We start from the raw sequence: 22,199 nt of genomic DNA on the forward strand, positions 1-22,199 counted from the left end.
TTTTTAAGCTGAAATTCATATGCAAATTTGACACCATTCCAATGGGTCTGAACAGGAACAGGAAAAGGCTCTCTCATAGCAATAAGTCATTTTCCACTTTAGGTATGCCCGCCACCTTATCAACATTCACCCTGATGGAATTAGCTCCGATGTAACACTCCCACAGGTGGACCTCTGTGGTCCAGCACCCTTGAGACCTGACTGGTCCCAGATGAGGGATTTTCCTGGACCAGAGGTGGTGATTTTTGAACTCCTGCCACCGGCCCGGCCACTGGCCTCCCAGCTAGCTCCCTGCCTCCTGCTGTCCCGCTGAGCAGCCCAGCACTGGTGCTCCAGGCAGCTGTGCACAGTGTGTGCTGGGCTTCTGGACAGCTGCGTGCGCCAGAAATCCACACGCTGCACAACAGAGCTCCCTGAGAAACCATGCATGCACTGCAGGGCAGTGAAGGGTATGCATGTGTTCATTTTAAACAAAATGTGGTTTGGAAAGTAGGTATGCATAAAGAAGCATGCTATGGCTCACCACCCTAGCAACAGCCTAGAAAAGGCCAAGGGGAGAGGGGTGAACTCAACATGTGGAGTGGAGAAGTACAAGCATGTGACAAACAAAGCAATATATGGAAAGGTTGAATCTGATTGGTTTAGAAGTTTGTGTTATGTAACCTGTAACTGCCATGTGCTATAAAACAGCAAGGGGAGGGGCTCCTTGCTCGAGGGGCTCTGGCTGATTTTAGTACCAGGGGCTCTCCCTTTGTGCACATTGAATAAAGTATTGAATTGAATTGAATACCCTTGATTCTGCCCAGCACCTGACTCTCTGGGAACCACAAAATCCCAACAGCAGCCATACACTGGGTCTCCCACTGCCACGTGCTGGGAGGCCCTGTCAGCTCCCTGCAGGCAGCCCACTGCCCTGCAGGAATCCTTACTGCCGGCCCTATCCTAGGACTCTCTGGTCTCAATGAATGAAGGAGACGATGGTGTAGGGAGGAGAGGTTTAGGTTTATTAGGAACTGGGGACACTTTTGGGAGAGAGGGAACCTATACAGGAAGGATGGGCTCCACCTAAATCAAGGTGGATCCAGACTGCTGGCTCTAAACATTAAAAAGGTTGTAGAATAGTTTTTAAACTAAGATGGGGGAAAGCTGATTGGTGCAGAGGAGCATGTGGATTGGACAGAGACTTCTATTAGAGGAGAGTCCATTGATGGAGATTCTCTAGGTTTTAGTCAGAAGGAAAGGAAGGAAGATGATAAAGTATGGGCCAGATCAGAGAAGAAATAAATCACATATGCAAGAATCTAATACATCAAGGAAGGGCAGACAAACAAACAGCAGCAATTTTTTTTAAAGTGCTTCTACACAAATGCTAGAAGTCTAAATAATAAGATGGGTACCTTGTGTTAAAGGAGGAGATTGACATAATAGGCATCACAGAAACCCGGTGGAATGAGGACAATCAGTGAGACACAATCATACCAGGATACAAAATATATCAGAAGGACAGAACAGGTCATGCGGGTGGCGGAGTGGCACTATACATGAAAGATAATGTAGAATCAAATGAAGTAAAAATCTTAAATGAATCAACACATTTCACAGAGTCACTATGGATAGTAATTCCATGCTCTAATAAGAATGTAACAGTAGGGATATACTATCGACCACCTGACCAGGACAGTGATAGCGACCTTGAAATCCTAAGGGAGATGAGAGAATCTATCAAAACGAAAAACTCAATAATAATGGGGGATTTCAATTATCCCCATATTGACTGGGTACACGTCACCTCAGGACGAGATGCAGAGATAAAATTTCTTGATGCCTTAAATGACTGCTTCTTGGAGCAGCCAGTACAGGAACCCACAAGGGGAGAGGCAATTCTCGATTTAGTCCTGAGTGGAGTGCAGGATCTGGTCCAGGAGATAACCGATGCAGGACCGCTCAGGAATAGTGACCATAATACAACAACATTTAACATTCCTGTAGTGGGAAGAACACCTCAGCAGTCCAACACTCTGGCATTTAATTTCAAAAAGGGGAACTATGCAAAAATGAGGAGGTTAGTTAAACAGAAATTAAAAGGTACAGTGACTAGCTGCATGGAAACTTTTTAAAGACACCATAATAGAGGCCCAACTTAAATGTATACCCCAAATTAAAAAAAACATAGTAAGAGACCTAAAAAAAGAGCCACTGTGGCTTAACAGCCTTGTAAAAGAAGCAGAGAGAGATAAAAAGGCATCTTTTAAAAAGTGGAAGTCCAAGCCTAGTGAGGTAAATAGAAAGGAACATAAACACTGCCAAAGTAATTATAAAAACGTAATAAGAAAAGCCAAAAAAGATTAAGTAACAGCTAGCCAAAAGCTCAAAAAATAACAACAAAATGTTTTTTAAGTACATTAGAAGCAGGACGCCTGCTATAAAACCAGTGGGGCCCCTGGACAATTAAGATACAAAAGAAGCAATCAAGGTCGATAAAGCCATTGAGGAGAGATGAAGGATTTCTTTGCTTCAGTCTTCACGGCTGAGGATATTAGGGAGATTCCCAAACCTGCACCATCCTTTGTGGGTGATGAATCTGAGGAACTGTCCTGGATTGACGTGTCATTAGAGGAGGTTTGGAACAAACAGAAAAACTTAACAGTAACAAATCACCAGCACCGGATGACATTCAAGGGTTCTGAAAGAACTCAAATGTGAAATTGCGGAACTATTAACTGTGGTTTGTAACCTATCCTTTAAATCAGCTTCTGTACCCAGGGACTGGAAGACAGTTAACATAACGCCAATATTTAAAAAGGGCTCTAGAGGCGACCCTGGCAATTACAGGCCAGTAAGTCTAACGTCAGTACCGGGCAAAAAAGCTGAAACAATAGCAAAGAATAAAATTGTCAGACATGTAGAAGAAAATAATTTGTTGGGCAAAAATCAACATGGTTTCTGTAAAGGGAAATCATGTCTTACTAATCTATTAGAGTTCTTTGAAGTGCTTAACAAACATGCAGACAAGGGGGATCCAGTAGATACAGTATACTTAGATTTCCAGAAAGCCTTTGACAAGGTCCCTCACCAAAGGATCTTGTGTAAATTAGGTTGTCATGGGATAAGAGGGAAGGAAGATCCTTTCATGCATTGAGAGCTGGTTAAAAGACAGGAAACAACGGGTAGGAATAAATGGTAAATTTTCAGACTGGAGAGGGGAAACTAGTGGTGTTCCCCAAGGGTCAGTCCTAGGACTAATCCTATTCAACTTACTCATCAACTATGTAGAGAAAGGGCTGACAAGTGAGGTGGCAAAGTTTGCGGACGATACTAAACTGTTCAAGAAAGTCAAGACCAAAACAGACTGTGAAGAACTTCAAAAAGATCTCACCAAACTGAAGTGACTGGGCAACAAATTGGAAAACTAAATTTAATGTGGATAAGTGTAAACTAATGCACACTGGAAAAAAATAACCCCAACTATACATACAATGTGATTGGGGATAATTTAGTTACAACAAACCAGGAAAGATATCTTGGAATTATTGTGGATAGTTCTCTGAAAACATTCACACAGTGTGCAGAGGCAGTCAAAAAAGCAAATAGAATGCTAGGAATTATTAAAAATGGGATAAAAAATAAGACGAAGAATATCTTACTGCTACTATATAAAACTATAGTACGCCCACATCTTAAATATTGTGTACAGATGTGTTCTCCTCACCTCAAAAAAAAAAAAAAAAAGATATTTTGGCATTAGAAAAGGTTCAGAAAAGAGCACCTAAAACGATTAAGGGTTAGGAATGGGTCCCATATGAGGAGAGGCTAAAGAGACTGAGACTTTTCAGTTTAGAAAAGAGGAGACTGAGGGGGTGTATGATAGAGGTATATAAAATCATGAGTGGTGTGGAGAGGGTGAATAAAGAGAAGTTATTTATTTGTTACCATAATATAAGAAGTAGAGGACACCAAATGAAATTAATGGGTAGCAGATTTAAAACATACAAAAAAGTTCTTCTTCACACAGTGCACAGTCAACCTGTGGAACTCCTTGCCAGAGGAGGCTGTGAAGTCTAGGACTATAACAGAGTTTAAAAAAAGAGCTAGGTAAATTCATGGAGGTTAGGTCCATAAAAGGCTATTAGCCAGGGGGTAAGGAATAGTGCCCCTGGCCTCTGTTTGTCAAAGGCTGGAGAAGGATGGCAAGAGACAAAACTGTTTGTTCATTGTTTTCGGTCCACCCCCTGTGGGGCACTTGGTATTGGACACTGTCAGCAGACGGACCTTTGGTCTGACCCAGCATGGCCATTCTTATGTTATGTCTTGCAACACCAATGTTAGACTATGGATGTTGCCAGGCCAGAGAATCCCGGTTAAGAGAGTTTCAAGCTGTACCTGTTTTGTTCTATTTCCCTTCATGCATCTGAAGAAGTGACTTGCAACTCACAAAAGCCTTTGCCATAATAAAACTGTTAGTCTTTAAAGTGCCACCAAACTCCCTGTTTTTCATTTATGTGGGGGCACATGCCTGTATGCATTTCCTGTTTTAACCTGTTGAAAAACATATTATTTTGCTTTGTTAAAAATTCTTCAGCTAGATAGTGTATTACACAATCGTCTACAGGCACTCTTTGGTTTGAGATCTGATTACAATTAACCAGGAATAAGTGATTGATTCTTTGGAATCGGGAGCAACCAGAACATTCTTGGGATTTGGGGGGCAGTAATTTTTGATAGTGGACTACTCTGAGAATTTGGAAAGTGGTCGAGGTCCACACACTTCCCTGATATTAATGGAGAAGTTATAAGGTGTGGGAGGCTGGATGCAGAATAAGGATGTTAAGTAACAGTTAACTGACTAGTCAAGTAGTCGAAGGAATTTGCATCAACAACTTGACTAGCCCATCAGGGGCTCTTGTGCATTTCAAAGGAGGCATGTGGAACTCTACGTGCAGCCCAGGGACAGCAGGAAGTCCTGCTGACTCCAGGCTGCATGTGGTGTGCCAGCTTCGAAATGTACAAGAGTTCCCAGCAGGGGCTCCCGGCATTTCAAATCGGCAGCGCAGCATGGATCCCTGGGTTAGTGGGGGACTCTGAGCTGACCCTAGGCTCCATGCTGCGCTGCCGATTTGAAATGCTATGTGGAGCCAGGGTCAGTTGAGGACTCTCCAGCTGATCCCAGGCTCCTCACAGCATTTCCCCAGAACCTGGGGTCAAGCTGGGGAATCCCCAGCTGATCCCAGGCTCCACGGAAATGCCACACTGGTCCATCCAGCCCAGTATCCTGTCTTCTGACAGTGGCCAGTGGATCATCTGGATCAGTGGTTCTCAACTGCTAGTCTGTAGACCAGTGCTGGGTCGTGACCCACTCGCTGCTGGGCTGCGACATACTGCAGTGTTTAGTCCAACTTCTCTCTGCCTGCCAGAACAGCAGCACAACTAGGGCGGGATGGACACTTCTGTTGCTGAGGGAGCCACCGAGGAACTGCCAGCGGGCCCTGGCTGCTGACAGAGGCCCCCTGTGGAGATGAGACCTTCTTGCCTGCCCCACATGCATCCTCTGGTCCTGGAGACAGGTGGAAGCATCCTGGCTTCTCATGCTGCAGCTGCTCCTAACTTCCCCAGGGGTTCCAGGTAGGCTATGGTTCATGGGTAGGGCATGGTTCATGGGTAGGGCATGCAGTCTGGGGGGCCTAGTTGTGCACATCTCCCTCTCTCCAGGGGCGGGGACTAGTGCAGTGAGATGGGGACAGAGCAGAGTTGGAGGTGTCTAACTTATTTCCCTCTTGGCGGCAGATAGGGATGTTAAATACTGGTTAACTGATTAACCTCATGAATTCTGATTGGTTACTCGACTATTCTATAGTCCCCGGAGGTGGGGCTGGCAGTTAGTGCTCTATAGCTCCACTCCCAAGGAGCCCCCTGTCACTCCGCACTGCTGCTTCTCTATGAGAGGCAGCAGTGCAGGTTGCCAGGCGGGAGCTGGTCCGTGAGAGGAACCAGTTTAAAAAACAGCTCCCCTCATGGACCGGCTGCCTATCGCCCCATGCTACTGCCTCTGATACTGAGGCAGCAGCACAGGGTGGTAGCAGACCCTGTCAAGGAGCAGGGGGTTGAACTCCCAGACCAGGTGTGAGCCGGAACTGAGACAGGCTGCCTGCCTGCCTAGCTCTTAATACACTTAAAATGCAGAGCCGCTGAGAGGGTAGGTCCCGGACCCACCATGATCCAGGACTGAGCTGAGTTGCTGGTCAGCCTACTAAAAACTTTAATGGCTAGGCAGGGGGGAAATGCATGTAGTCTGAAGCAATAACCTATAAGCTTTTGCTTACTGGTTTATCGACTACGCTATTACATCTAGCTGCAGGCAGAACAAAAGGCCTAGCTTATGATAACTGCATGATTACATTTTAAACTAATTTTACATAGATGTTAACGGCTCAACATAAGAAAGGAAAGTATTCTTTTAACAGAATTTTTTTTAGTGTTGTAGGTATCTCCAAACTCTGATCCATGACAATTACATGTATCTGTACACACACACACACACACACACACCCACCCACCCCAATACAATGTAAAATAACACATGAACCCTTACTTATTAATTATCATAATGAATATGCAAATGTACAAATAAAATGTTACTAGTCTGCCAAAAGTTTGTGAATGGGTTTGCTGGTCTGTGGTATAAAAAATGGTGGGAATCACTGATCTGGATTACCTGTAGTTCAATAAAATTTGCTTTCAGCTTCTTAGAGATCATTCTTCAAAATTCAGTGGTACATTGTTTATCTTGGCTCTAATTTTTTTTTTCCAGGCTGAATTTAGAAAAAATGTCAACTCGTTATGACTTGGCCAAGACTGTCCTTTGAACTCTCTGTTTTCTGCAACTTTTAAGAAATGCCTAGAATTGAGATACCTCCTCCCTGAAGCGGATCAATCTTGGGCAGGGCTATTTGACTTTGGAAGCCCCAGGGGCCACACTGATACTCATGGCATATGCCAAGGGTCGCAACTTAAGTGTGGTTACATATACATGCAAATACATTTGCCAATATATGCAAATACTTCATTCACACAGTCGGGCATGAATACAAAGATTAAGGCAAGACTACACAACATGAAAGTGGGGATGCGTAGGCCACACTCTCAGAAAACCATCATCCAGTACAGTCAGTCAAGCATTCACATGGAAAACGCAAACAAGAGGAAGACCTTGGACAACGTGAAACTGAAGGAGATTTACTGAAACAGAAGGACAACAACTGGGGTACTCCTCAAGTCAGCTAGAAGTTTTTTCCTCAAGACAGAGTGAAGTGGGGGACATTTGTCGATGACTTATGCTCCACTCAGAGTACAAGGGTTTAAGATGACGACACAATATGCAGGCCCCATTTAAGTCAGTTCTGCTGATATTAATAACATGCAATATTTACCCGAATTCCACCCATACAACAGCACTTTTAAGGAGCAATAACAGTCCAGGAATTTAACTACTAAAACTCATTTCAACAGAAAACCATTATATTGACTCGCCATTATGGAATGTGTTCCCAGTGGAGGCCATGTTCAAAGGATCCCACCTGCGGCCATGTGTTGAGCCCGGCATAAACCCAAACCACACTGCAGGCCACAAATTAACAGGCTGCGTGCTGCCCGCAGCCTATGGGGCACGTGTCGAGTAGCCCTGGTCTACTCAACTAACTCCTGGTCATCTCATTAACCAACATTTAACGACAAGTACATCTGTGACGGAGTGTTGAGGTCTCCCTGACTTCTGCACCCCCGTAGTGGCAAGAACTGACTCCGCCAGCCAGTAGAATTGAGGGAGTTTATTGCTTCTCCAGGGTACAGCACAGCATAGACGTAATCTGGTCACAGTAACCAGGGCTAGGAAGCCTCAACACCCCCCCTTGAGATGGGGGAGACCGGGCCCTTCCAAATCTAGCCCCCTCCCTAGTCTGTTCTCTTTCTGCTTCCCTGACCACAACTGCCTCCCTCCCAGGCCCTGCCCACCAGCCAGGTGTTGATCTCCACCTTCCTCCCTTTGTCTCTCTCCCTGGGAGGCTGAGCATAGGTGTCTGGGTTAATACACATTTGAGAGAGTCAGCGAGAATCTCACGTCACAGCGCGGGGGGGAGGGGGAACAGGGGGCACCGGGTTACAAAGAAGACAGCACCCCCACTACGCCACAACATCAAACACTGTTTATGGTTAATATGGGTAAAATATGCTTAGGTCTAGCTCATTAACTTAAAACTCACAGTACAACTAAGCTGAGTTAGATTCCTTTTGTAGAAGTACAGAACACTACTCTGAAACCAGCTTATTGACTTACTAACAGATGCCCCTTCTTTATCAAGGTGGTTGGAAGTCTTACAGAATTCCATTCTAATCTAAAATATGGGACATTTATAAAAATTTGGTTCCATGATCTGGTAGAAATTTTGCTCATAATACTAACTTCTTAAGGTTTTTTCTGCATCCTTCATTCAATTTCTTATATTCAATACAATTGTTTTCAACCTCTTTTCATTAGCAGACCACTAAAAAATTTCAAATAGAGATGCAAAGACCTTTTGGAAAGTTTAAGATATAGTCTACAAACCATCAGGAATTTGTGGACAACAGACTCAAAACAACTGTAATAATATTTCTCCATGGTATATATGCATTGATCCGATATTACTTGGGTACATGAGCTACTATTTAAAAAGGAAGGTTATTAAAGTTTAAGCATTACATATTAAGTCTCAAACTAGTATACCGAATGTGTGGCTGCAGCAAGTACAAGTGTTTGCTGGCTGCATACCATGTAAAAAGACACATTGACAGCTCTTTGCCCCAGCAGGTGGCTGCTTTGAGTGGCATGTGCGACACAGCAGGCAGGGAGTCTGTCCCAGGGTCCCACCGGGCTGCTGGCTGGAAGCCTCCTAAGGTAAACACTTCCCCACCTGAGCCTGCACCTGGAACCCTATCCCCCTGACCTAAGTCACAATCCAAACCCCTGAACCCCTTTCTGCACCCCTGACCCTAGTCACAATCCCCTCCCAGACTCTGTGCCCACTTGCTGCACCCTAATCCTCTACCTCAGGTCACAACCCCCTCTTTCAGGTCTTTGGAGCGGGGCCTGGAGCTGGAGTGCAGAGCGGTTGAAGTGCAGGTTTTTACCCGGAGCTGGAGCAGAGCCGGAGCACAGAAAATCTTGACTGCTCCACTGCTCCAGTTTTTTTTTTTTCCCTCATTTTCAATCCAAAATGAATGATATTTTAGCAAGAAAGTCCTAAAGGTGCCAAAAAGTTTCAGATTGTATAACAATTGATATCAACATCTACTTTACCACTTTACGTAATATGTCACAGTTATTCTCACTTCAGCTGAAATCAAGATTTAATGTACAGATACAAAATTACAATGTTTTTTGGCGATATGTTTTATTAAAGAATCAGATATTTATCAGACATCCAGCAACACTGCAGACTGCTCCCAACCTTGTGCCAAGGTTAGGCGAGTATGTACTCGCATAGATTAGTTAGATTAGTATGTGTTTATTTTCAACCTTGTAACGTGTAGCCTCGTTACTTTCCAACAATTAATGTTGTAGAACAGCAATAGCATGTACTAGCACTACAGCACATACAAATTTCATTGATATATCTATATTAAAGCATTTGAGATATTAATTAAAAACTTGGAAAATATTTTGAATACTTTTACTGCAAAATTTCATAAGAGAAACTAACTTGCAATTTATAAATAAAAATGTATATGAATTATGTATATTTAAAATACTTCTTACTTCATTAAAAATGCAAGAAATATGTTAAAATATTAAAATATACTTCAATAATAATTTTGTGTAAAAAGAAAATGTGATCATTTTTGTCCAGAAAAGGCAAAATAAATTCGAAGTACCTTAAGTGGTTAAGATACCACAACCAGGTATACTACAAAAAAAATGTAATGCTTTTGTTCATTGCTTTTCAAAGATCATAATAAGAAACATTTGGATGCGGTAGCAGCACAAGAATATTTGGCCATGCCTTCAACAACAAAAACAACAACAACTCAAATCTGCTCCCCATGATTAAGAGCCGATTTAAGGAAAAGGATCTCAATGACGTATTTACTTTTGAATTTGAAAAGCCCAAATTTGGGCTTTTGGGAAAAGCAAAGAAGAAATCAGCAACGTGGAAGGTGGAAAAGGAAGTGAATGGTGAGCTCAAACCATGTAGCTTCAAGACAACTGAAGCAAGTGCCGTGAAAAATGTCAACCTCTGGCGGGATGTAAAACGTAACCATCCTGAAAACAACGTGGCTCTGGTTACAAAGAAGGACCAGGAAGATGAGGCAAAACAGAAAGTTGACATGGCTAAACGACGTTCATCTGGCTCTTTGAAAACTCCCGGAGAAAAGATTTTTTGCAGCACTTCATCTGAAAAGAAACCCAAAATTGAGCAAACAAAACTGACTCATATTTGAAGTCCTCAAAGGTTACAGTCACCATGGATGCCAATACTTTCCGTGAAGGGCTGATGGAAATGGTTTGCTTGAGTTCAACACTGCTCACTACCTTCAGGCTAAACAAAGGATTCCAAAAAATTGCAGGTGAAATGAGTTGGCAGGTTGGTATTTCAATGGGGCACGATGCGGTTCGTCATTTAGTTGTCAGCACAGCTGAGACTGGTCATGAAGAGCTGAAGAAAGCTTTAGAGCAAAAATTGTGCTACCTGAAAATGGATGCGGCAACCTGTGAAAACAGAAATTTTCTTGCAATCAATGCTCAGTACAGTAAAACTCCATTAGTCCGGCATCCAATGCTCCGGGACTCCTGATGGTCCGGCACCATCAGGAATCCAGAAGTGCTGGGGCAGCCGGACAGGCTTCTCCCATTCAGCTGCTGCTGAAACTGACCAGCAGCTGAATCAGGGAAGCCGGGAGCAGAGCAGGTGGGGTGCTGCCGGGTTGGTCTCGTAGCACTGCCCCTCGGGGCTGCGGGACCAGCCTGGCAGCACCGCAGCTGCTCTTGGGGACGCCTGAGGCAGAGCAGCTGGAGTGCTGCCAGGTTGGTCCCGCAGCGCCAAAGGACGGCGCTGCGAGACAACCCGGCAGGACCCCAGCTGCTCTGCCCCAGGGGTCCCCAGGTCAGCCGCTGCTGAAACAGATCAGCGGCTGATTCCAGGAAGCCCAGTGCAGAGCTGCTCTGCCCGGGGCTTCCTGGAATCAGCCTCTGATCTGTTTCAGCAGTGGCTGACCTGGGGACCCCTGGGGCAGAGCAGCTGGGGTCCTGCTGGGTTGGTCCCGCAGCGCCGAGGGGCAGCGCTACGGGACCAACCGGGCAGTACTCCAGCTGCTCTGTCCCAAGCGTCCCCAAGAGCAGCTGGAGTGCTGCTGGGTTGGTGCCGTAACGCCGCCCCTCGGCGCTGGGACCAACCCAGCAGCACCCCAGCTGCTCTATTGTAGGCATCCCCGATTCAGCTGCTGCTGAAACTGACCAGCAGCGGCTGAATCAGGGATGCCTGGGGCAGAGCCAGACTATCGTAAGGGGGGGCTATGAGGGATATGGGGTGGCATCCCCTCCCACCCCACTCCAGACCCCGATAGCCCCCCCTTCTGATAGTCCGGCATATCTGATAATCCGGCACCCCCTGGGTCCTAAAGGTGCCGGATTATCGGAAGTTTACTGTACTATGAAAAAGGAAAAGATAAAGCTGTGGTAAAAACCTTGGACATAATTGACACTGAAGGGCATCACAATTCTTCCTACGTGAAAAGTCAAGTAAAAGCTATTTTAGAAAAATTTGGGATCAGTGAAATGCAAGTGCTGAGCACCTGCGTTGACAATGCAGCAAACATGACGTGTGACGTCAAAAATTTCAGCGAAGACAATTAAACCATTTCTACCTCTGAGAACAGGGATGTGGACAGAACTGAAGCTATTTTGCCTGATGAAGGAACTAAAGGAATGGATGAAATCGAACTCAACATGGATGCTGCTGTGTAATGGGTTAATGACCAGAGCCTCATACTTCCAACATGTCTTCATGAGAACAACTCAAAAGTCCAACTGATGAGGTGTGGTATTCACACTCTTCAGTTGGCAATCTGGGATGGACTGAACAAAGAACATGAAGAAATTTCTAGCAAAAATTTGACAAGTCGTTGTCAAACTACGAACCCCAAGTATTCGAAGTGTTCTGCTTGATCTACATGGGGTAACACAATCATTGGATACTGTGACTCGCTGGGGTTCAACATTTGCGATGATTGATCAGCTTCTCATTTTTCAATCTTACTGTAAACAAGTGGCTGCTGCTGGAACAAGAGAACTCAAGTTAAAAAAAGCTGAATGAGACTAAGTGAAGAACCTGCGAGACCTCTTGGCAAAGCCAAACCAAACAACTGTGAATCTTCAAGCTGTCAATGTAACCCCAGGAGTTTTAATGAAGCAATGGCGAAAACTGTCAAAATTCTTGCAAGAAAATGGTGGACAAATTGCAGAAGGAATTCCATCCTCCATGCAGAAATACGAAGAGAAGCTTTTTGACAATATTCATTTCCTTGCTGGAGTTTATGTTGACCCATGGTATCGGATTCTTCTTACCTCAAGGGAAATACCGAAGGCAAAGGAAGGGCTCCTTGATATTGCTCGACAACTCGAAAAACAAAATCTATTGCTACACTTGAACTCAGAAAAAGAGGTTGAAGAAAACGAAACAACAAAAGGAGTCATCAACAATCGAATTTGCGGTTTCGGAAAGTTCACATCCTTCAGAAATAACAGGCTGTTCTCAAACTTCCATCTCCATTCTTAACTTTTTCGAGCCTCCATCCCTGAGACATCTTCAACCATCACAGGGAAATGGAGGTAATTCAAGCACAAATTCTTCAGAAGATGAAGACTTCAAAAAGGAATTGGATAAACAAGACAGACGCCGGCAAGTTTCTGAGATTCATAATTGTAATGAAGCATTATTCGAGAGAAACTTTCGGGAAGATTGTGAGGCAATGGAGTCTATTTGGTAGACTAAAAGTTAAGTTTACCCATATTGCATTCCAGGCTGCCTGTAGAATTGCTTCGAGCATGCCAACAACTCAAGCTAGTGTAGAGCGACTGTTTTTGGCATTAAAGTTAATTTTAAATGATCTGCAGCAGGCTATGAAAGGTGACTTGATTGCTGCAATAATTTTTTAGATTGAATTATGAATTATTCTAGTTTGTATCATTGATGACATTTAAACTGTTTTAAAACTTTGAATAAAAATAATGGTTTTTTAGTGTGCACTTTTTTATTTAGTTAAAAATTAATTTGAGGCGGAGAGGAGCTGGAGCGGAGCAATACAAAAATTTGATTGCTCCAAATCCCTGCCCTCCTTCACTCAAATTCCTTCCCAGACCCCAAATCCCTTCCTGCACCCTAATTCCCTACCCCAAGCTCCTTTCTTCACCCAACCTACATCCCAGACCCCACACTCCCTCCACAGAAATGTGTGTCCCTTGACCACTTACCAAAATCAAAATTATTTCCCACCCCTGCTCTATTTTATAGCCCAGAATGTTCTTAAGAGACTCGTTTTCAAAGCTAGTCAACCAGGTAAAACTTTCAGTTTCATTTCTAGAACATTATTCCCCCACAAATTAGTATTACATGGATTAACCACACCCCCGCCCCCCCCCCCACACACACACAAACCCCAAGCATCCAGCACATGATGGCACCCTCTCAATTTAGTCAACTCATTTACTAAAACTTACCACAAGAGATTGCTCTAGCGTGGCATGCCTCTCCTCCTTCTCGACAGTTCGTCGACAATCTGGACACACCCACAAAGGAAGATGCAGCATACTATTTGCTTTTGGAGATGTAGAAAGTGCTGTTTTGCTAGAATTTTTAATTCCACTTTCTGAAAGCGAGGTATCTTTCCGTTCACTTCTACAAAGAAGACAATGCTCGCCAGTTGTATATGGTGCCCTTTGACCCAAGCCAAAGGTGAATGGAGTCTATAAAAAAACCATATAAATAGACATGTAACTAGTTATTTCCAAGCTTAACAGACAAAAACGTCACCTTTACATTTCTTATGCTACAAAATATTCAGTACAGGCAGTCCCCGGGTTACGTACAAGATAGGGACTGTAGGTTTGTTCTTAAGTTGAATTTGTATGTAAGTCGGAACTGGTACATACTGTAGGGGAAACTCTAGCCAAACATTTCTCCAGAGCTCAGTTTTATTCTCCCACATCTCACTTCCCTCAGTCCTTTATTCTCAAGCTGAGGCGTCTGCTGAGAAAAGCCGCTCCACGTCTCCCTGGTCTGCTGGGGAGGGGGGGGGGGGGCGCTAGCTTCGCGTCTCCCTGGTCTGCTGGGGGGAGGGTGCTAGCTTCGCGTCTCCCTGGTCTGCTGGGGGGAAGCAGCTAGTGCGGGGTTGCCTCACCCCGTTTGTAAGTAGGGATCCGATGCAAGTCGGATCCATGTAACCCGGGGACTGCCTGTAGTTGCAACAATGCTTGATGCATGCTTTGGATACATTGAAACCTAACGCTGAATATCCTACTAACAGATCCTGGAAGGGGATTATTAATTTTGCTATTATGAATAAGGCTCCGTAACTACACATTTCTTTTTTGAAAGCATGGACTACAGCTTTCCTTTATTAAATAATTAAAAGTAGAAGTTAAAATAGCAGCGAAAATTACATTTCTCTCTCTATTTTCAATGTTTATTACTGTTTTTTATTTTACAGAGAAAGAAATTAAGAAAATATAGTAAATGGCTCTTCAGACTTCTTCCCTCATCTTTTCTGCTTATGGCCTAGCTGCTCTTTCAGCAGCAGTTTATGACCCAAACACTTTTAACTAACTTGTCTATAAACACTACATCAAAAGAGGATCCCAAACTGCTTTAGAATGAAGTCACCTTAGCATTTAAGCTACAGGCAGTCCCAGGGTTACGTAAAAGATAGGGAATGTAGGTTTGTTCTTAAATTGAATCTGTATGTAAGTCGGAACTGGCGTCCAGATTCAGCCACAGAATCAACTTAAGAACCCCAAGCGTCCCCAAGTCAGCTGCTGCTGAAACTGATCAGCAGCTGATTCCAGGAAGCCCGAGGCAGAGCGACTCTGCCTTGGGCTTCCTGTAGTCAGCGCTGGTCAGTTTCAGCAGCGGCTAAATCAGGACGCCTGGGGCAGAGCAGCTGGGGTGCTGCTGGGTTGCTCCAGTAGCGCCACTCCTCGGCGCTACTGGACCAACCCAGCAGCACCCCATTTGCTTTGCCCCAGGCGTCCTGATTCAGCCGCTGCTGAAACTGACCAGCAGCGGCTGAATCAGGACCAGAGCAGCTGTGGTGCTGCTGGGTTCGTCCAGTAGCGCCCAGAGCGGCGCTGCGGGACCAACCGGCAGCGCCCCAGCTGCTCTGCCACAGGCGTCCAGAGAAAAGCCTAGTCTGCTGGGGGGGGGGGGGGGGGGCATACTAGCTGCGCCCCTCCCACCCCAGCAGACCAGGAAGACGCGGGCGGCGGACCGAGACGCACCGTGGTCCTGCCGCCTGGGTCCTCCGCGGTTTTGCTCCCAGTCTCCCTGGTCTGCTGCAGACCAGCAGACCAGGGAGACGGGGAGCAAAGCCTCTGAGGACGCCGGCAGCGGGACAGCCGCAGGGCGTCTGGGCTGTCCCGCTGCCGGCTTTCCCCGCGGCTTTGCAAAGCCTCGGGGAAGCCGGCAGCAGAGCAGCCCAGGCGGCCTGGGCTGCCTCGCTGCCTGAGCCCCTCCGCGGCTTTGCAAAGTCTGGGGAAGCCGGCAGTGGAGCAGCCCAGGCGCGCCTGGGTTGCCCGAGCCCCCCCGCGGCTTTGCAAAGCCTCGGGGAAGCCGGCAGCGGAGAAGCCCAGGCGTGCCTGGGTTGCCCCGCTGCCCGAGCCCCCCCGCGGCTTTGCAAAGTCTGGGGAAGCCGGCAGCGAAGCAGCCCAAGCGCGCCTGGGTTGCCCCGCTGCCCGAGCCCCCCCGCAGCTTTGCAAAGTCTGGGGAAGCCGGCAGCGGAGCAGCCCAGGCGCGCCTGGGTTGCCCCGCTGCCCGAGCCCCCCCGCGGCTTTGCAAAGCCTCGGGGAAGCCGGCAGCGATGCAGCCCAGGCGTGCCTGGGTTGCCCCGCTGCCCGAGCCCCCCCGCGGCTTTGCAAAGCCTCGGGGAAGCCGGCAGCGATGCAGCCCAGGCGTTCCTGGGTTGCCCCGCTGCCCGAGTCCCCCCGCGGCTTTGCAAAGTCTGGGGAAGCCGGCAGCGGAGAAGCCCAGGAGTGCCTGGGGTGCCCCGCTGCCCGAGCCCACCCCCCGCAGCTTTGCAAAGTCTGGGGAAGCCGGCAGCGAAGCAGCCCAGGCGCACCTGGGTTGCCCCGCTGCCCGAGCCCCCCCCCCCCCCCCCCGCGGCTTTGCAAAGCCTCGGGGAAGCCGGCAGCGAAGCAGCCCAGGCGTGCCTGGGTTGCCCCGCTGCCCGAGCCCCCCCGCGGCTTTGCAAAGTCTGGGGAAGCCGGCAGCGGAGAAGCCCAGGAGTGCCTGGGGTGCCCCGCTGCCCTAGGCCACCCCCCGCAGCTTTGCAAAGTCTGGGGAAGCCGGCAGCAGAGCAGCCCAGGCGCACCTGGGTTGCCCCGCTGCCCGAGCCCCCCCCCCCCCCCCCCCCCGAGGCTTTGCAAAGCCGCGGGGAGGGGGGCGGCTCGGGCAGCGGCTTTGCTCCGCGTCTTTCTGGTCTGCAGACCAGGGAGACGCGGAGCAGCTTTTCTCGCCCGGAGTACACGGGCGGCGGGACCGCGAGGTCCCGCAGTCCGTGTACTTCGGGGCAGCCCCGTTCGTAACTGCGGATCCGACATAAGTCGGATCCGCATAATTCGGGGACTGCCTGTATTCCATTCTCCTCCAGACCATCCTCAGGACAGTGGGTATAAAGAGGACCAAGTTTCCAGCAATAAAATGCCTATTGTGCACTATCCAAAAATAGTGTATAAAATGGGATATATCAGAAAGGCCCCATCAACTGAGTACTAATTGTTCAAAGCTGTAGTCTAGAGTCAAGCTTCAATTCTCCTACCTGGTCAAATTTCAAGACCAGTAGGGACTACTGTGATCACTACATCTCCTGTACATAGGGATTTCCTAAAATAAATTCCTAGAGCATATCTTCTAGAAAAACATCCAATCTTGATCTAAAAATCTTGACTCATGGTAAATTGTTCCAATAGTTTGTTATCTAAACTGTTCAAAATAGGAGAGGTGTAGCTGTGTTAGTTTGAATTTGCATCTGACGAAGTGGGTCTTTGCCCACGAAAGCTTATGCTCCAACACTGTGGTTAGTCTATAAGGTGCCACAGGACTCCTTGCCTCTTGTTCAAAATGTGTGTCATTTCAATTTTGAATTTTTTGAGCTTAAACTTCCAGCCATTTATATCTTGTTATATCTTTCTCTGCTAGACTGAAGCCTAGTATTAAGTATTTGTTACCAATCTAGATACTCTGTCATCATCCCATAACTTGCTCTCTATTAAACTAAATAGACTGAACTCCTAGGGCACATCTAAACTACACCCCTCTGTCGGCAGACGGATATAAATTAGACGCATCAAAAGTGCAAAGGAAGCTGGGATTTAAGTAGCCTACACTTCATTTGCATATTGGCATCCGCCGCTTTTTTTGAAACGGGGCTTTTAAAAAAAAAAAGGCAATTTAGACGGGGTGTTTTCAACAGAAATGCCCCATTTTGAAAGATCCTGTACTCGTCAGTGAGTGAGTACAGGATCTTTCGAAACGGGGCATTTCTGTTGAAAACGCCCCGTCTAAACTGCCCTTCTTTTTAAAAAGCCCCGTTTCAAAAAAAGCTGCGGCCGCCAATATGCAAATGAAGCACGGGATATTTAAATCCCAGCTTCGTTTGCACGTCCGATGCGTCTAATTTACATCCCTCCGCCAACAGAGGGGTATAGTTTAGACATACCCCTAGAGTCCATCACTATAAGGCATGTTTTCTAATCCTTTAAACATTCTCATGGTTTTTCTTTGAATCCTACACAATGTTAACATCCTTTTTGAATTGTCGGTACCAAAACTGGAGACAGTCTTCTAGAAGCAGGCATAATCCCAAATACAGAGGAAAAATACAGAAGTTCTCAGCTCAAACTCAAAACTCCTGTTTATGCTACCAAGGATCACATTAACTCTTTTGGTTACAGCATTGCATTGGGAATTCATAACAATGGAGGAATCTTTAACTGCAGAATCTTGCATTCGAGTAAAGACTATGGAAGGGAGTCTTCTCTAGCGGACCCAGACCCTCCTCCTGCAAGCCTGACCACTTTTGCCCATCTAGTCAGTGCTAATCTTCCTTCCCTCACACGTCCAGTCTCAGTCTCCTCATTCAATTTCCATTTTCCCCACTTGCTCTCAGTTCCCTGCACTAACACCATCACAGGTTCCCAGTCTATCTTTAACTTCCCCCACTGGCCTAGTCTCTACCCCGCCAGCCAATCTGATCTGATTATATTTTCCTCTATACAGAGACTGGGAGTCAGACAGATGCCAGCAACTATCAGTCCCAAGCAGGCCCTCCAACATGGCAAGGGGCAAAATGGGCAATTGTCCTGTTCTGGAAGCATGGAGCCAGAACCTATTCTCTCTCCCACCCATAATACTGGAGACACAGATTCCCTGCTTTCAGTTCTAGTTACTTACACCGTAGCAGCCTGCAGCAGCTGAGAGCAACAACTACAGGGATAGTCCTATTCATCCTTTTCAGCCTGAGTCAGTGCAGATGGAATCTTCAAAGAATTTAACCACCCAACAATAACATAGGCATGGGGAATAATTTTTGCTAGGTGGCCAGTCCAAAAATTTGGTAAGTGGTCAAGGATTACACTTTTCTATATTATTAATGGAGAGGGTGTATGGGGTGGGACAGAAGTTGGGCATTGGAGGGAGCTCTGGGTAGGGGATTGGGGTGCAGGAGGAGGTGGGAGGCCTGAGAAAGTGTGTGTGAATGAGAGAATTCTCATCTGGAGGTGAGATAAAGTAGGAGGTGCAAAGCATTTGGCTTGTGATTTGGGGCACGAAATTGGGGTGCAACGTTTGGATGCAGGAGAGAATTGTGTTTTGGTGCCAAGGGATAGGAGCGAATTGTGCTCTGGGGCAAAGGGTAAGACCTGCAGATGGGCACCAGGTGCAGGCTCTGGTTAAGAGGTGGTTACTGTAGGTGGCTCACAGCCAGCAACCAAGTAGGATCCTGGGGAAAGCTCCCTGCCTGCCACCTCCACATGCCATGCAAAGTGTCCAGCTGCTGGGGCTAATGTATGCAGCTCTGAGTGGCACAACCACAAGTGCAGGGGGCTGCAGATTTCTGTATTTTGCCTTCCCCTGCACACCAGTTTCTGGCTCTGTGGGTGTGGGCAACACGCAGTGACTCCCCCCAAAGGGTGCACCATGCAGAAATGCACGCACATGCTGGTCTGAGCAGCCATCCGTCTTGAGTGGCGGAGCGGGGGGAGGGGCGGAGGAGCCGCAGCAAGCAGGGAGTCTGCCCAAGGACCTGACGGGGCTGCAGGATGGCCCAGAGTATCGTAGTGGGCTAAAAATTGAATATTTGGTGGGCAGGAGCTGACAAAGGCCATATTTTGCCCACTCCTGCCCTTGAGCTTCTCAACGTCCTTATGTATTTGCTTAAAAACAAAAAACAAAAAACCACAGAGTCAAATACCAACACTTCAATATTAACCAATAACCAATACTGTTTTGGGAACATATTCAAAGTTCACAAGGTTAAAGTATGGTTAAATCTCACACTCACTTTGCCACAACAAGGATCACAATCTAGATTCTAGACCAGTCTTATTTGTGTCCCAGTAACCCTATTCTCTTCCTCACTGCATCAATAACATGCATACCCTAATGCTGACATCTGAAGAGAATCTGACTATATTCTATAATGAGACCTGGCATACTAAAAAGTCTTCAAAATCACAAGCTACAGTCATTCATAAAGAGATGCCTGAGGTACATCCTTCATATCAAATGTCAAGACTGTCACAAAAGAGGAGCTCAAACAAAGTAGGAGAAGAATCACTTGACGTTCAAATAAAGAGAATAAAGTGGGGATGTCTAGGCCACGCTCTCAGAAAACCATCATCCAGCAGAGTCTATCAAGCTCTCACATGGAACTCGTAAGGAAAAGGCAAAAGAGGAAGACCTCGGATAACGTGGAGAAGATCTACTGAGATTGAAGGACACTGGGGTACTAGAGTCAGCTAGAAGTTGTTTCTCAAGACAGAGTAAAGTGGAGGAGACTTGCAGATGACCTATCCTCCACTCGGAGTACAAGGGTTTAAGAAGAACAATCATGCAGTTCAAATGCTTGAACAGGGTGCCTATTCCGAACTACCGGTACACCTCATTTCACGAGGAGTAACGGTAGTTCAGAATAGGAACCTAGTCCGAACTACCTAGTTCGAGTCCCGTGTAGCCGCGCTGCACGGGGTTCGAAGCAGCGGGGATTTAAAAATGGCAGCTCCCCGCTTATGCAAATGAAGCCCGGGAAATTCAAATCCCGGGCTTCATTTGCAAGTGCGGTATGCCTACATTACCCTCCTAGTTCGAACTAGGAGGGTAGTGTAGACATACCCTATTATTTAAAGGAGAACCACCACAAAAACAGCAAGAGTAATCATTTCAAGGGCTGTCCATCTAGAAGATGCCCTTTGTTTACAAAATCATGGTCCTCCAAATGAATCTGCATTTACATCACAAATTTAAAAAGTTGAACTACAAATGTTTGTTTTATGAAGCACATATCTGAGATTCAGAAAGAGGTGGGACAACTTATACACAGTGGTAGTTTCTAAACTATTTTGTATTTTAACAAGATTAATATTTACCATCTCGATTATGGGCAACGAGCAATGTCAACTTCTGGTTGCTTCTGCCCAGTAAAATTGCAACTTGTCTCAAACATACCTTGAAGCAACCAATTCTCAACCCCTACTCTCATAACTTGGCAACTTTCTCAGAAACAAGAGGCTGAAATCTCTCATGCTTTCTCTCAGCCCAAAAGTGGAGACAACTTGCATGATTGGATGTGGAAATATCCACAATAATAGTTGAGCTCTTTTTCAATTACATGAATTTGCATTTAGATCCATACATATCTATTTGTCACATTTTCTAGGAAAAAAGTGTACACTTATTGGGGAGGGAAAAGAAAATTACATTTTGCTTATCAAATTTCAAAAGCTGTCATAGCCCTCAATGAGGAACTGCATCTGATGTCTGTAGACATTTGCTTATACATTTTATTTGTTAACAAATTTGGAAGAGCAAAAACATCAGCATTACTTAAACGTACTATTATTCAATCTACTTAAGTACATTTCCTAGAATAATTTTTTGTCTTCAGAACAACCTTAAAGTGATGCTGGTTGAGATAATTTAAAGCAGGGGTGGAGAACCTCCAGCCCACCAAACAATTTAATCCAGTCTGGTTCCTCTCCTGCACGTGGGAGAGATGCGTGCAGGAGGTCTGGCGGAATAAAGAAGCTCCAGGTGCTGAAGCCCTGTGGTGTTTTGGTGAGGCTGCAGTGAAAAAGAGGTTTGAGCTGCTTTCCAGCCTCCAGCAGATGCAGAGGCTTCCAGCAAAACTCATTTTGCTCATAAGGAGGCATGCGGGAGGGCCCAGAGAGGGAAGGGGGGTCGGAAATCCATTCCCAGAATGGAAGAGAAGGAAGCTCCGGAGACCTTCCCCTGCAGGAGGCACCTTTTGGGAGGAAGGGGAGGCCACAGCTGGCCAGCTTCTCTTCTCTCCTTCCCACCCACGTGCCCCTTTCCTGAATAGGCTGATTGCAGCAGGGAACAGTGTCTGGCAGACTGAAGCCACATGCTGCCAGCCATGCCTTCTTAACAGTTAAGGAGGCATGCAGTACAGGAGGGAATCCCTTGCAAGAGTGCGAGGACAGGAAAGGCTTTTCCCTGCAAAAAGCAAACTCAGATAGCACACTAAAATTCTAAATAAAAAAAATAAAGATCATACCACATCAAGACATTTTGTGGAATTTTTGTGAGAGAGTGGTTTTTTTGTTTTGTTTTATTTTTTGCTTCTTCTCACTTGTGCAGTCCAACTAATCTCTGAGAGTTAGCAGTCCCTGACTCAAAAAAGGTTCCCCACCCTTATTTAAAGTTTGCCCTGTGCATGTTTCCATC

The 22,199-nt window shown here is 46.2% G+C and overlaps 1 protein-coding gene across 2 annotated transcripts in view; it reads right to left on the minus strand.

The window, feature by feature from the left end:
* FAM193A (family with sequence similarity 193 member A) overlaps positions 1-22,199 on the minus strand; it is a 127,444-nt gene that overhangs the window by 69,265 nt on the left and 35,980 nt on the right. For both annotated transcript variants that reach the window (XM_006134711.4, XM_075930865.1), the window contains one exon: positions 13,745-13,990. In XM_006134711.4, the coding sequence (XP_006134773.2) occupies positions 13,745-13,990 (246 nt within the window). The remainder of the gene's footprint in view (positions 1-13,744; positions 13,991-22,199) is intronic.

The sequence above is a fragment of the Pelodiscus sinensis genome, chromosome 5, assembly GCF_049634645.1.
Source record: "Pelodiscus sinensis isolate JC-2024 chromosome 5, ASM4963464v1, whole genome shotgun sequence".
Classification (NCBI taxonomy): Eukaryota; Metazoa; Chordata; order Testudines; family Trionychidae; genus Pelodiscus; species Pelodiscus sinensis.